This window comes from Leptonychotes weddellii, chromosome 10, assembly GCF_054177405.1.
Source record: "Leptonychotes weddellii isolate Sample4059 chromosome 10, ASM5417740v2, whole genome shotgun sequence".
NCBI lineage: Eukaryota > Metazoa > Chordata > Mammalia > Carnivora > Phocidae > Leptonychotes > Leptonychotes weddellii.
Window position 1 is genome coordinate 23834696 of NC_138378.1, and position 15818 is coordinate 23850513.

The 15818-nt window shown below is 40.6% G+C and overlaps 1 protein-coding gene across 1 annotated transcript; it reads left to right on the forward strand.

Moving 5' to 3' along the window:
* The first annotated feature begins 1293 nt into the window (after window positions 1-1293).
* On the forward strand, window positions 1294-7139 carry DEFB116 (defensin beta 116). Its single transcript, XM_031029410.2, has 2 exons — window positions 1294-1360; window positions 6853-7139. The coding sequence occupies exons 1-2, from the start codon at window positions 1294-1296 to the stop codon at window positions 7089-7091; spliced, it is 306 nt and encodes a 101-aa protein (XP_030885270.2). The 3' UTR covers window positions 7092-7139.
* The last annotated feature ends 8679 nt before the right edge of the window (window positions 7140-15818 follow it).

The following is a 15818-nucleotide window of genomic DNA, read 5'->3' on the forward strand; positions in this document are numbered from 1 at the left end:
ACCCCTCATCAGAAATGTGGTTTGCAATATTTTCTCACATTGTAAGTTGCCTTTTCATTTCTGCTCTGCCTTTAATTCAGTAACTGAAATAGTAACACTTTCTCTATTTTTTCAAGTGTTAGAGTTGCTTATAGTGGGATGGCTAGTATAATTCCATTTACCCTTGGGAGGACTAGTCCAGTTCCATTTGCCTTGTTGTGGCAAGATGTGGCAATCTTATCTTAGACTTTTGAAAAGAGCCTTTTCATTCATTTCCAGACTTCCATTCAAAAGACTGGATCCAACCCACCCACCTTCCACATGATTCATTGGAGTATAAAAAGTCAATGTGGTTTCCCCCCAAAAGTCCTTTCATTACCATTTCTCAAGAGAAGAGCACTGAATTCCTCAAACTAAATTTATTATCTTGAACAGTGAGTTACTCTCTGATTTTTAGCATTTGATTATATTTTTGTCTTATCTCTCATTTCTGTCCTTGCACTCACAGGAAGAATGGAAAACCCCAAAGACATATACTGTCAGACAGATATCATTTCTAATCTAGGCTCTATGTCTCATCAGACATGTGGCTTAGGAATGCTTAGTCACCTCTTCAAATTTTCTTGTCCTCATCCATGAAGTGGAAAATATTACCTAACCTCACAGTGTTGTCCTAAGTGTTCAGATCTAGACCACAGTATTTAGTACAGAAACTGACATGTGGTTGATTCATGGTAAATATGAACTGCCATTATCTTTGCCTCATGTCTTTCCCTTCCTTCCCCCATTTATACTTCCCCTTCAGTTTATCTTCTCCACCTTTTCTTTGATCCTCATTGTCTTTCCCTTCTCTTTTGTTAGTCCTTGATGCCTAGTATTGGATTGGATATGCAGTAAGTACTACTGACAGAGGGGGACACTCTACTCTCAGGAGGATAAAGACAAATGTTTAAGAAAGGACTCCTTATAAATATATATTAGTTTTCTGATTGCTTGCTTGATTCATTCACTCATTCAAATTTGTCTCACACAAAATGCCAACTACCTCTAATTTGCCTTTGTTTTCTTCTGGGAAGGAAAGCCCACTATGACATGGGTGCCGCTGGCAAATCTCCCATACTTACACAGAGTGCCCGGCTGAGATATGTGATACATGTTATCCTTCTGCCTGGCTGACCCCAGGTATGTCTCATCCTTTTTAGTTCACTGCACACAACCCTGGCCCATTTCCAAAACTAATAAAGGCAGGGCATTGCTCTGCTGCAGTGATCTCTGTTCGGTCCTCTGCAGCACAGCCCTCCATTCTCTCAGGACATGTCAGTCATGAAGCCCTATTTAATGACCATTTCCATCCTTCTGATCCTGGTTCGTAAGACTCCAGGTAACTCAGGCCTCTCTCAAAGGTTCTGGGGTCTTGCATGTGGTATTGTTATCTTGATGACCTCTGAGATGACTCCTACTCACATACCATAGGCACTACCTATGGCCTTTCTGGTCTCAGATAGGTTGTGAATGTTACTCCCATGGTCCATCTCATGTCAAGATCTCTCCTGGTTCTTCTCTGCCAAGATAAATTTAAGAGACTGTTGCTCCTGCTGTTCCTGGCATAGTGGAGTATTGAAGCATGAAGCATTTTAGGTGGTACTGTCGGTGGGAGGGGAGCTTGATGTATGCATTAGATGTGAGAGATTGGATCCAAGTTGGGGAGCTATTAGAGGAATCAATTGTAGTTTGGGAGAGTGAGTTGTGGGGCGGATGGTATATGACTTTGAGAGAGAGAGTAATATTAGAAAAATGAGTGGGCATGAGGTGAGGGTGAGCAATTCTGCTTATAGCACTGGGCTGGACTAATCTTCTGGTGTAGTCTGGAGAGGGAATGGTATTTTTGTTGAATGGAACTGGAGGTGGAGTTGCGTAGAACTGAGAGTTAGGGTGAAGGTGGTGGTTGGGCTGTATTTTGGATTGATGCTGTGAATTGGAGATGGGTGGCTTGGCTAGTGTCATGTTTGTGTTAAATTTTATAACTGAGCCTTAGGTGGTTAGAGAAGAGATGAGGCTGCGAGTTGGAGTTAGGTGTTTGGTTTAAGTAGGTGTATTATCAAGTGGGGCGTATGTAGGGTTTATCTGGGCTAGGGTTGGCTTAGCCTGAGTTTGGGGGTAATTAAGCTTGAGAAAGACAGTTTCATTCATCACAGCAGAGCTGTGGCTATTGAAATGGGAAGAATGAATGCTGCATGAAAAATATCTGGTAATGTTTTCAAATTCTTTTTTTTTTTTTAAAGATTTTTTTTATTTATTCATTCGAGACACAGAGATACAGAGAGAGAGAGAGAGAGAACATGAGCCGGGGGAGAAGCAGACTCCCCGCAGAGCAGGGAGCCCGATGCGGGGCTTGATCCCAGGACCCTGAGATCATGACCTGAGCTGAAGGCAGACACTTAACCATCTGAGCCACCCAGGCGCCCCTGTTTTCAAATTCTTAAAAAAGTTCCTTGAGTATGATTTTCAGGGGCACTGAAAAGCAATACATGTAACTGTAGGCAGTGAGGAAAGATGAAATCAGGAAGCTGAAACGTCCTCAAGTGTCTCTCCTCAAACCTTGGCAAGTACAGAGAGACATGGGAGTAGTCTCATCCCAGCCCTATAGAGAACTAAGGTTGTCTCTCCTTCCTTGGGATTGAGTTCAGGGTCACTGTTTTCTCCTCTTTCCCTTTCTCCTCCCTCTCCTATTCCTCCTTCCCCTTCCCATCCTCTTCCTACTTCACTTTCTCCTACTCCTTATTTCTTACCCTGTCTCATCCTCTTTACTTAAGAGACACTTGTTTTCATTCAGTAAAGTTCAGTTTCCACGTTGGAGCAGTGGTAGAAACCACAGGTGGGTTTGCAAATAACAACAACAAAGGAAGACAGCATTCTATGCTTCAGAAGTTGTACATAGTGTTGCTCCCTTAATAACCATTCAATACTTTCACCTGGCAGAATTAATGGGCAGGAACTGTTCTGGACAAACTTTTTTAGGATAATCAAAGTCATTTTTTCCTTTCATCACTCCAAACATAGGCTTAGAAAATTCAACTGTTTGAAAGACAAGACTCTGTCTTTTAAATCTATGTATTCCTGGTGCTGAGGTGAGTGCTTTTCACAGAGTAGGTTTTAGTAAACATTTATTGAATGATTGAATATATAAATGACTTATGCCTAAAACATATATATGGGTAGGAAGAACCTCAGAAGTTAGGCAGGGAAGGATCATGTTTGGGATGCACAGGTGGCAGAGAAATCATGTGTTACATTGCTTTTGGCTTTGGATGGGACTATTAGAGTCTAGAGCATATGTTTTGTTTTTCAATTTATGATATTTTGATTTGCTCTTAATACAAGTCCAAAGTGGAAAATGAGCTGGGCAATGTCTACAGGTCAATGTGAGAAAGTCAGGCAGGGTTGTGGCTCTCACTTCAGGCAGGAACCAATGCATATTTTCTGGGACACTTGTGCAAAGCACATTTGCTGTGGCCTCTCCTCAGACCTATCAAATCAGAATCTCTAGAGACTTGATGTGAGTATACTTAACAAGTCTTCAGGTTATTATAAAGTATGACACATCTTATTTTTTTTTTAAACATTTTATTTATTTATTTGACAGAGAGAGACACAGTAAGAGAGGAACACAAGCAGGGGGAGTGGAAGAGGGAGAGGCAGGCTTCCCGCCGAGCGGGGAGCCCGATGCGGGGCTCGATCCCAGAACGCTGGGATCATGACCTGAGCCGAAGGCAGGAGCTTAACGACTGAGCCAACCAGGCACCCCAAGTATGACACATCTTATTAACAGTCTTTTTCACAAACACAGTTGAGATTTTATGATTTGGTGCAACCTTTCTCATTCCCATTTCTCACACTGGGAGACTGGGTACAGAATACAAAGGTCAGAGGCAAAGCTGATATTTAAAAGTAGATCTCAAAATACAGAGAGAGCCCAGATGTCCATTGACAGATGAATGGATAAAGAAGATGTGGTGTATATATACACAATGGAATATTACTTAGCCACCAAAAAGAATGATATCTTGCCATTTGCAACAACATGGATGGAACTAGAGGGTATTATGCTAAGCGAAATAAGTCAATCAGAGAAAGACAAATACCATACGATTTCACTTGTGTGGAATTTAAGAAACAAAACAGATGAACATAGGGAAGTGGATGGAAGAATAAAATAAGATGGAAACAGAGAGGGAGACAAACCATAAGAGACTTAACTCTAGGAAACAAACTGAGGGTTTCTGGAGGGGAGGTGGGTGGGTAGATAGGGTAACTGGGTGATGGGCATTAAGGACGGCACTTGAAGTAATGAGCACTGAGTGTTGTATGCAATGGATAAATCACTAAATTCTACCCCTGAAATGAATAATACAGTATATGTTAATTAAATTGAACTTAAATAAAAATTTTTTTAAAAAGAATTTAAAAAATAAATTAAAATAAAATAAATAAATAAATAAATAAAATCAAAGCAGGCCTCTGACTTCAATTTGGAGATGGAGGGATGATCAAAGGTGATGTTAATTTGATGTGGGTATTAGTTTGCAGTGATGCAGAACAATACAGGGTTAGAACAGCTGCAGGATTGAGAAACTAGAAATATCTACAACAAAACCTTTGTTTGTTTATTTAGCCACAGTAAACAGAATCCTCCTGGGCCTGCCTTGACCTGTTTTCTCTATGGAGAGAGTGAGGGAAAGGTCAGCTTGCCTGAATATCATTCCTGGTATCTATATTCTTATTCATCCTCTGGTGACTACAAAGAGGAGATCTTGGGTGCCCTGGCTTCCATCCACTGTATTTGGGAGAAAATGAAAGTCCACCAGTTCAAATGTTAGCCAGAAGAGTATGGGTGTCACTCTAGCGAGGCCCCCTGAAGACCTCCTCCTTTTTTAAGTTGGATGGTGCCAAAGAGAGAGAGGCTCCATGATGAGGGTGAGCATTAAAGTAGGAAACACAGCAGTACCATGACGTTGGAACATGGATGAAGGGGTACCATTTTTTACCTCCTTGCTCTGGTTAATCTGCAGGCTGGCTGATGTAGCAGCAATTGAGTGCCTCCTCTGGGCTGGAATCCCAATTTCTGGGGCAGTTCATATACATACCAGCGCCCAAATGCTATGGGATGTCTACCACTAAGGCATTTTCTTTTCTACTTTCTTTCCCCTCACATTCTCTGACTTCATCTAAACTTGGGACATTTTACATTCTTTTGTAAAAATATTATCAAAATGTTCTTTTTCTATGCAGGAAATAATGTCAGACTTGCTTGTCCGGTTTTTATTAATGTGGGTGGGCACTGGGGTCCTCTGCATACTTTGCACTGAGTACACGGCCTGGCACAGAGTGAGTGTTGATGAATGGGTGTGAAATGAGGGGATGGGTGGAAAAGGTCCTGGAGTGTTAAGCTATGGATTTTAGACTTCTATTGATAGCTGAAGAAGTTCTTATACCTGAAGACATGCAGGAAGATGCCACTCTGTCCTAGAAATCCTATCATATAGAGAGGCAATGTGACACAGAGAGGAAAGCGAATGGGCTTAATATCATATAGAGAAGAAATTGAATCCTACGATGGTCAAGTACAAGCTATGGAAATGTGGACAGAACAAGAGTTCTCTTTGAGCCTCAGTATCTTCATCTAAAGAACAGAGATAACAATAGGCTTTTATGAAGGTTCAATGAGATATCATTTGTAAAATGCCTGACACATAGTTGATGTTGGACATGTGACAGTGATTGTTAGTATTTTCTTTGGCTCCTTTGTCTTTGAAAGTTCCAATAGGTAACTAATACTATTGATGACTAATATTTATAGAAGGCTAACTAGGGCGCCTGGGTGGCTCAGTTGGTTAAGCGACTGCCTTCGGCTCAGGTCATGATCCTGGAGTCCCGGGATCGAGTCCCGCATCGGGCTCCCTGCTCGGCAGGGAGTCTGCTTCTCCCTCTGACCCTCCTCCCTCTCATGCTCTCTGTCTCTCATTCTCTCTCTCTCAAATAAATAAAATTAAAAAAAAAAAAAGGCTAACTAAGTGTAAGGAACTTTGTCAGTGGTATTTTCAGCTGAAGAACCTATATACACATGCACATATCTGGATGATTGATATATAGCTATCAATACTCATGAATGGGCTTTAGTCATATGTGGAGAGTGTGTGGTAGAAGTCTGTATGTGAGCACATGTGTATATGCTCAGTTTATGTGAATATGGACATGTGCATATGGGCCTGTGTGTGCACACCAGTGTGCTGCACATGTACGTGCAGTATCGATTTCTGTGGGGCCAATGTATAAACACGAGTGATGCATATTTGCTCGAATGTTTTGAAGTACAACGGCATGCAGGGGCTCAAATATGTGTGCCCTGCCTCAGAGTGGAGCCTGGCTGTCTGTGATAGAGCTCTGTGTGAGGAGCACACATCTGTATGGGCACTTGAAAATGTGTCCAAAATGTGCTCACAGGAGCAGCCTTTGAAGCCCTGGACCCTCAGGAAAAGACTTTCATATCAACAACACTGCCTAATATTTCATTACTTCTTATTATGCACCAGATACTCTTCTGAGCATACTATATATGCTAATCTAAGCATCACAAACGGTAAGGAGTTGGCTCTATTATGACACCCATTGTGAAAATGATGCAGTGGTGGGCCAGAGAACCGAAGTAACTTGCCTAAGGGTGAGGAGCTATAGTGATGGAGCCCAGATTTGAACTGAGGTGGTTTTGACTCCAGATCCTGTTAATATTCTCAGGGCTTGTTCTCTTTAAATCATGCTTCCCCACTCCTATTATCACTGCTGCAAGGAAACTAAACATGGCTATGTTTTCCCCAGGTGGCCTGTTCAGATCCCAGTATGACAAGAGCCAAGAGCCCTGGATTCCATGCCAGCTTTACCATGGCATGTGCAGACACGCTTGCAGAAAAAATGAAACTCAATACTTAACCTGCCCAGATGATCAAAAGTGCTGCCTGAAACTTTCTGTGAAAATAGCCCGTTCTAACAGTGTGAAGGATTATGACCCTGACTCCAACCTGTCAGTTACAAACACTTCAAGCTATTCTAGAATTTGAATATCACCAACTTACCCCCTCCTGGAATGATTCTTCCCTCATTCTGGAATACCCTCGCCATAAAAATACATTCCTTCTCATGTGTGTGTCTTTCATCTGTGAGCAGTCATCACTGGGCAGGGGAAGGTTAGGCTGGAACTGGGGAGCAACAGAGTATAGGAAAGGACCCTGGCCAAGAAAGTAAACAGTATGCTAGAATAGCTCTGTAGTGTTGAGGGTGCCAGGAAGGGACGAGATCACATTTCTGCTCTGCTTTGGTACCACCAGGAGGGTTGTGATTCATTCTAAAGGCTGCAGAGTAGATGACAACTGGATTGAGTCTGGATGATCCCATGAATATATGGGGGAGATTGCTGAGTCCTCTGAGTAAACATTGTAGGATCAGGATAAGGACAAGAGGGTTGCCTCTGACATTTAGAGAACCATCCTGGTCTGTTTGGTATGATGTGGTATCCTCAGGAAGAACCAGAACCAGATGGAGGACTAGAATTGAGTGTAGGAATTTGTTGGACAAATTAGGGCAACATTTTCTAAGAGGTAGAGCTGTTGGAAAGTGGACTAAGAAGGCTTGTCCCTCAGAATTCTCCCAGTTTTGAGTCTGGAGGATCATTTCTGGGTGTGAGGCAGAGGTGTTTGTGGTTATGGTGTTAGAGAGGGATTTGGAACAGAAGCTGGACACTGTACTTGGTAAACTTTAAGATCCTTTCCTTCCTGAGAATTTGGGATATTGTTTTTCCACTCCAAACTTAGTCACAACTAATAGTTGACATGCTATGGAATTTTCATTGTGTTATGTGTACGCCTCTTCCATGGCTGATGTTTCATCTCTTCCCCTCTTTGGATCCAGACTTCTAGAACCAGTGTTCCCAACTAAGTTCTCTAAGTTCCAGATTCCTAATCTCACCTCAACTAAGAGAAATCTGATTTTTGTGCCTATCACTTCACTGAAAAGGCCCTGGTTTTGCTCACCAATGCCTTCTTTGTTGAAAAACTCGAGCATTCTTCAGGTTTTACCATTTATTTTTATTTTTTTTTAAGATTTTATTTATTTATTTATTTATTTATTTATTTATTTATTTATTTATTTGAGAGAGAGGGAGAGAGAGAGAGAAACAGCATGAGAGGGGAGAGGGTCAGAGGGAGAAGCTGGCTCCCCGCTGAGCTGGGAGCCTGATGCAGGACTCGATCCCAGGACTCCAGGATCATGACCTGAGCCGAAGGCAGTCGCTTAACCAACTGAGCCACCCAAGTGCCCCAGGTTTTACCATTTAACACTTTGCCTCTAGCCACCCTTTCAACATTGCTCACCTTCTTGAAGCCTTTGTTATGTTTGCCTTGGCTTCTCTCTTGAGTATCCTTTCTTAGTAATTTTTGGGGTTTCTTCTTCTGTCACCTGCCTCATAATATTTCTTTGCCATTTTCCCTATTTTCTCTCTCTTTTTCACCATAGACACTTTACCTGCATTTCCCATTACTAGACAAATGACAATTTCAGCCCAGACCAATGGATCAAAGGCCATGTACTCACTAAATGACCAATTTATACAGTTGGATTTTAATTTTCATGGGACTTAGAAGTCTGGTGGGAAAATTTAATGATGTTTATATCTTTGAGATTCACTGACACTCAGTTGTATTTGTCAAACAGGGGATAGGGGCTTGGCAGAAGCTAGGTTTCAAGAAGGGACACAGAAATTTTCTGGCATAAGTAGCATGATTAAGACACAACTTTTTTTTTTTTTTAAGATTTTATTTATTTGTGAGAGAGACAATGAGAGACAGAGAGCATGAGAGGGAGGAGGGTCAGAGGGAGAAGCAGACTCCCCGCTGAGCAGAGAGCCCGATGTGGGACTCGATCCCGGGACTCCAGGATCATGACCTGAGCCGAAGGCAGTCGCTTAACCAACTGAGCCACCCAGGCGCCAAGACAAATTTTTAATACTTAGAAGATAGTATTGGTCCCAGGTTCAGCACAGTAGTTGAAATGTAATATTTCAGACTTTCTATTTTAGCAGTTATGTAGAGGGAAAATGATTGTGCAATTCTAGGCTTGAAGCACAGATTCCCATTTCCTTGCGCTTTGCATGTCTTCAAGAAAGAAGCATGAATGTGGCCAGAAGGCTTTGTTCCCTGTTCCCCATCACTGCTCAGAAGCTGTGTGATCTTGGGCAAGTTCTGTATTTACGTGTTCAACCCAGACAACATCTCTGAGGCCCAGACTCACATATTGAATTATGTATTTGCTAGGTCCTCTTGGATTACTCAGCCATCTCACACTCAAATGTCCTAAACTGAATTCCAACTTTGTTTGTCTGGCTTTTCCCTTGTCTTCCCTTTTGAATAATCAACACCTACAATTCATCCTGTTGCTTAATTCAGAAACTTGGACTCATTCAGGATCCCCCAATTCATCTCAGCTCATCATGTCTAAACCATTAAAATGTGCTTTTAGTTCCAACTCAAACTGATCTCCATTTAATGATGAAATCAGCTTTTGCATAACCAAAAGGAGAGGGTTCACTATTCTTAAAGTGAAAAAAACTCAACTAACTAAGAAACCCTTAATGTTTTATTCCCTTGAATGTACATTTTTACTCTTTTAAGGATCTTCTATGACATTCGCCTTTGCTTTTCTCAACAAGTAATGTGATTTCCTTTGTTCAAATATGTATTTGTCTGCACTTTGATTGCTATTAGTACTCATCAAATAGTGTCTTTGATGTTCACTATTTCATAAGGTCCACGTCATCCTCCCCAGAAGACCACTAGTTTCTCTCATTGTTCCTTCTCCAGTTTCACTTTCTCCACAGCTCATCAACACAAGTCTTACAGGAATTTTTAGGTACATTAAGTTATAAAAGAAAGCCTGTAATTTTGACGTGTAAGCACGGGGGTAGAGTGATTCCAAGCCCCTGCCTGATGGGCATTCTACTTCTTCCTTCCTGAGAAACAATTCTAATAAATGGCAGACATTTATTTTAAACTTTTGAGTCTGGTCATTCTTGTGCAACAAGTTGGCGTAGTCTGTAAGATCCAAGGAAGGGTGGAGGTGGAGTGCAGGATGTGGACTGAATTCACACATGGCTTTACTTTCAGATCCTCCTCCGTATTTCCCTTTGAAGGCCCAGAGATTCCATGGCTCCACGCCTGAGCTCAGAAAAGCTTTGTATTTCAGGGAGGGACTATAAACTGAGTTCAACCATGTATTTTGCCTGTCTGTTAACACTTACCGCCTATACCTGAGAAAATTCAGGTCTACTGTTTTTTAGGTGACTCTACTCTGTGGGGTTATCAGTCAAATGGTCAAAAAGAAAGTCTCATCTCTGTTTAGCTTATTTTAAATGACTATAGTATCACCAATGACTATTAGTATAATGTGGAATTGGTGACCAGAGATTATCTCCAAACTATTCCTGCTTTATTCTTAGGGCAGGATGTTCCAAAATATCTAAGAGAAAAATCTGGAAATCTCCCATTTTGGCCAGAAAGTAGTCATGATATTTATGAGGAGAAGAAGTTCACAAAAGGAAATAAAAATTCTAAATTCTCTCCTTTACAGGTATATCTACAAGAGGTTGAAACGTCATTAATGAACCTCAAAGGGAGAAAAAAACCTTTAAACTTTTCAGATACACATAGAATACACACCTCTGACAAAAAAAAAAAAAAAAAAAAATAATAATAATAATTTGTATTTGTATTCAAAACCAACCTATTTCCAGAGTCTCTATGCTTCCAGATTTTCTACAGACTGACTCCAGATCTATGAAACCTGCCTCATTATAAGATTAAGCCTTCAAAACATTCTTACTATATTATTTTTTAGTGTTTAAAGAACACCCTCTAGAAATAATGTTAAATAGATGTTATTCCATTTAGATTAAATACACCAAAGACTTTTCAGCAGATTCACTCTGTTTTACAGAAATTAACTCTCCTGCTGTCCAAAAACATAATAGATTAAAAAAGAGAACTTCTACTCAGAGTATGTTTAGGATTATAAGGGCAAAGGGGTAGAGGAAGTGACTGTATTTTAAACAACAAAAATGAGTTTAGAAGGAGGCAATGAATACATGCTAACATTAAATACATGTAACAAACAACTCTGTGCTAACATGTAAGGTTTGACAAAACAAAACAAAAGCCCACCCCCAAGCAAAAGCATTTTGGAGCATTACATATGCATTGTAAGTTTTTTGAAATAAAGTTATGTTCAGAAAGGCACCATTCTATAAAAAAATTGTTAAGAAAAATGATCCAAAATTTAGAAATAAGTAAAAGAGATGACTGGTGTCCTTTCAGTGGAGTGCTGGACATGATCTAGTAGATCCTCCTGGGATTATAAGTCTATTAGGAGTGTGTACAATTAAATAATTTTCCACTGACTAAGCTATTTAGAAATTTTGTGTGGGTAGAGGTTAATTCATAGAAAACTGACATAATTGCAAAAAAATTCTTTTTTGAGAGTCATGCAAACTATTCCCCTCGATAACAATGCAAAGGGACAGATGCAATTGATGTGATTGGATGGTCTTGTTTTCTGTTTGGTGGGAAAGAGCCCTGAATGTTATAGTTTATTGCCCTTCAGGATATTAAACAGGTTTACATCTATTTGCAAATTTATTTCAGAGTTCATTTGGCTGATTATAATTCATCAGTTTCTCTGAACCAGTCTTAACATCTTACTGGTTTCTTCATTCTTTATGAGTTGAACAAAACCATTGAAATCTTTTCATTTTATGTTTACATGTAACAGGCTTTTTTTTTAGATTTTATTTATTTGAGAGAGAGAGACAGAGATAGTGAGAGAGAGAGCATAAGTGGGGAGGAGAGGGAGAAGCAGGCTCCCCACAGAGTAGGGAGCCTGATGCGGGACTCGATCCCAGGACCCTGGGATCATGACCTGAGCCAAAGGCAGACGCTTAACCGACTGAGCCACCCAGGCGCCCTGTAACAGGCTTTTAATGTTAAGAAGTTTATACTACATGTTTCATCACAATAAAGACACATATAATGGAAGTATGAAACGTGTGGAATTTGTATTTGTGGTTTGGTAATCTTTTGCAAGAAAAGCAGAGTAATACTGACTGTCTTAGTATGAAACAAAATTATATAAATTAAACTGTTTTTAGACTACTAATACATTTTTTTCTATTAGAGTTATAAAATCATACAGACAATTTAAATTTTGGCTTGATACAACCAAGCTATAGATCAATAACTGACAAAGTAGTTGGGCCTCAGATAAGGCTCTCCTCACTAGATAGGACCACTCTGTTGTCAATTTGTCAGTCTTTTATTTAACAGTAGCATTTTCTGTGTTTTTCTTTTCTTTTTTTTTAAGATTTTATTTATTTATTTGACAGAGACAGAGAGACAGCAGGAGCGGGGACGAGGGGTAGAGGGAGAGGGAGAAGCAGCCTCCCTGCCAAGCAAGGAGCCCGATGTGGTACTCAATGCCAGGACCCTGGGATCATGACCTGAGTCAAAGGCAGATGCTTAACCAACTGAGCCACCCAGGCGCCCCTTTCTAAGTTTTTCTAAAAAAAATTCTTTCTTAAAACAAAGCCAGAAAGATATTAAGTATATTTCCTACATATTTTAGTTTGTCTTGTTTTTATTTATTATTATTATTATTATTATTATTTTAAGTAATCTCCATGCCCAGCGTGGAGCCGTGTGGGGCTTGAACTCATGACCCTGAGATCAAGACCTGAGCTGAGATCAAGAGTAGGACGCTTAACCAACTGAGCTACCCAAGCACCCCTTAGTTTGTCTTTTTTATCCTTGAAGCTCCAGCTGTTCCCAGAGGGTCTGGAATACAGTTGGTATTCAGTACATATTTGTGAATAAGTGAAAGAAATTAACAATTTTCAGCCTTGCTTTCTTTGCCTATAAAGTTTTTAAAAATTTACTTTTTATATTAAATTTTTAACATGGGTATATTTCTCTTATGTTTATGAGAGGCAGGAATATAATTGCACTTTCCTGATAAGTAGGCCCAAATTTATAGCTGCACTAATTGGCTAGTCTTTTTCCCAGTGATTTTCCACTTATGTCAATCATATATCAAAATTCCCTATATACATGCTCTATTTCTGGGCTCCCTATTTTGTTTCATCAGTCATTATAATTATTCCTGCATCAATATTTCTCTATCTTAACTATAGTCATATAAATAGTTCTAATATGTGGTAGGTTAAGTCACAATCCTGTTTATTTTCTTTCAGAAGTTCTTGGCAATCTTGACCTTTTATCCTCTACAGTTTTTATTATATTTTTTCAATTTTATAAAAATATCTTAGAATTTTGGTTGGCATTCACTGAATCTGCTAGGAGTTTGATTGACATTACATCAAATTAGCAAACCAATTTAGGAACAACTTACATCTTTACAAAACTATGTCATCAAAAAGAATGAAATCTTGCCATTTGCAACAACATGGATGGATGTCCATCTTAGCATAGAATACCCTCTTAGCATAGAGGGTATTACGCTAAGGGAATTAAGTCAATCAGAGAACGACAAATACCATATGATTTCACTCATGTGGAATTTAAGAAACAAAACAGATGAACATAGGGGAATGGAATGAAGAAGAAAGTAAGATGGAAACAGAGAGGGAGAGAAACCATAAGAGACTCTTAACTCTAGGAAACAAACTGAGGGTTGCTGGAGGAGAGGTGAGTGTGTAGATGGGGTAACTGGGTGATGGACATTAAGGAGGGCACTTGAAGTAATGAGCACTGGGTGTTGTATGCAACTGATGAATCACTAGATTCTACCTCTGAAACTAATAATACAGTATATGTTAATTAAATTGAATTTAAATAAAAAATAAAAAAAACAAAACAAAACTATGTCTTAATATTAATGATCAGGGACCATTTGTCCATTTATTTAGGATCTTTTAATGACTCCTAGTGGAACCACATCTGAAGACATGGCTTCTAGGTTTGCTGAAGTTAATTAAGAGAAGAACATGTAGGCTTTAATGGTCACACTTGGAAGTAACTTTATCATTTCTCTCTTCATACCACTGATTAAAATTGCATTGCCAAGAAAACTGTAAGACTTCACTGAAAATTCTTTGACTTTCTGAGAATTAGAACAACTTATGGCCACCACCTTTGAACAGAGGCAGGCTTTAAAAGCTGTATCACCTCAAAGGGAAGTGTGTTCCCTGACTTCAGATTTGGCCAGGAGGAACATTGGAAGAAGTGAAACCTTCTACAGTGAAACCAGTATCCATAGAGAACAATGACAACAAAGATTTTTTTCTCAGAAAACTTGTGCCTCATAAATAAAATGTCCCTATTTTTACATTGGTGACATCTGCCATACCTGAGCTATCTGGATTCAGAGTTTGGATTGCCATGAACCAGTGACTGTTGTATGTCTTCTATTCTTCTCTTTTTTGAGTTGGAGTCTTTGTTGTAGTTGTTTTGTCTCTGCTTCATCATTTTATGTCTAGTGTGTGTATCAGGGGAAGGAGCAAAGAACTTGTCTTTTGGTTTATAGGTCCCAATTAAGAGGAAGTAATTGTGAAAACTGATTACCTGGAGATCCTGTATTTTTGAGCTGGAGACAGTGACTGGAGAAGACTCTGGCTTGTCCTCTCAGAGGAGGAGGAATATTCTGCACATGGGTGGAAGAGTGAAACACAAATTTGGTAGGCTGGCAAAGAGTGGCTAGGTAATCTTAAATTTGATTTCTTCTTGTGTTCATAGGAAGACTACACATTACAGCCTCCTTTATAGTTAGTTAGCTAGGGGCCATGTAACTAGTTCTATCAATGGAACATGGACAGAAATAAACTATGCCCCTTCAAGGCCTTGCTCCTAACAGTTCTGGTGAGTCATCAGCTTTCCCCAACCCCCATATTGTACAACTGGAAGCAAAGTACTTAAAGATCACATGGCCACAAAATGGGAAGAATCAAGATGCCTGAGTCACCACTTGGAATCACCATTCTGAGTTGTCCAGGAGAGTCAGCTGACTAGGAATGGAGTGTGATGTGAGCAAGAAACTAACTTTATTTTCTTGAACCAATGAGTTTTCAGGGTTGTTTGTTGTAGCAACTAGTATTAATAATCATCCCAATCCATGTATTTTAGATGACCCAGGAAGGAGAATCCAGGCACCCCAATCAAGGACAAAGAAATCCTCCCCCAGGGAGCCTCCATCAGCTGGCTACTGGCAAGTGATAGAGCCACAGAGCACAAAATCAGAACTTTTAGAAGTCTGCTCTGCTGAGGGACGTTGCACCAGTGGCTAAGCGGGGTGTGGGGGGGTGGAACTTTTGCTGGGACAGTGTGGTCTCAGGACCCTCGGGGTCACAGAAAGACCGGGGGTGCCTGAGTGCGGCAGAGCTCCCAGGTATTGGAGTAGGGAAGCCAGCTGCAGAGACGGAGCGGAGGAGGGGGCTCTCAGCTTGGGGTTGCCATAAACCGTGATCCCCGGCACAGTTGGGCCACTGCTCTTCCAGCAGGGACCCAACAGGCGGCAGATCCGGGGAGACTCCCCTTCCTCCCTGGGGAGGAGCAGCGCGGGAGCACACTGCAGGGATCTGCTGGGTTTGGAGACTCCATACAGGGTCAGGTGCCAGAGATAGAAACAATCGGTCACGGGCCGGGTGTGGATGGAGTGCGGCCGGAGACAGGGGAGATGGGAGTGACTGACTGCTTTTCTCTGGGGGCGCACTGAGGAGTGGGGCCCCAAGCTCT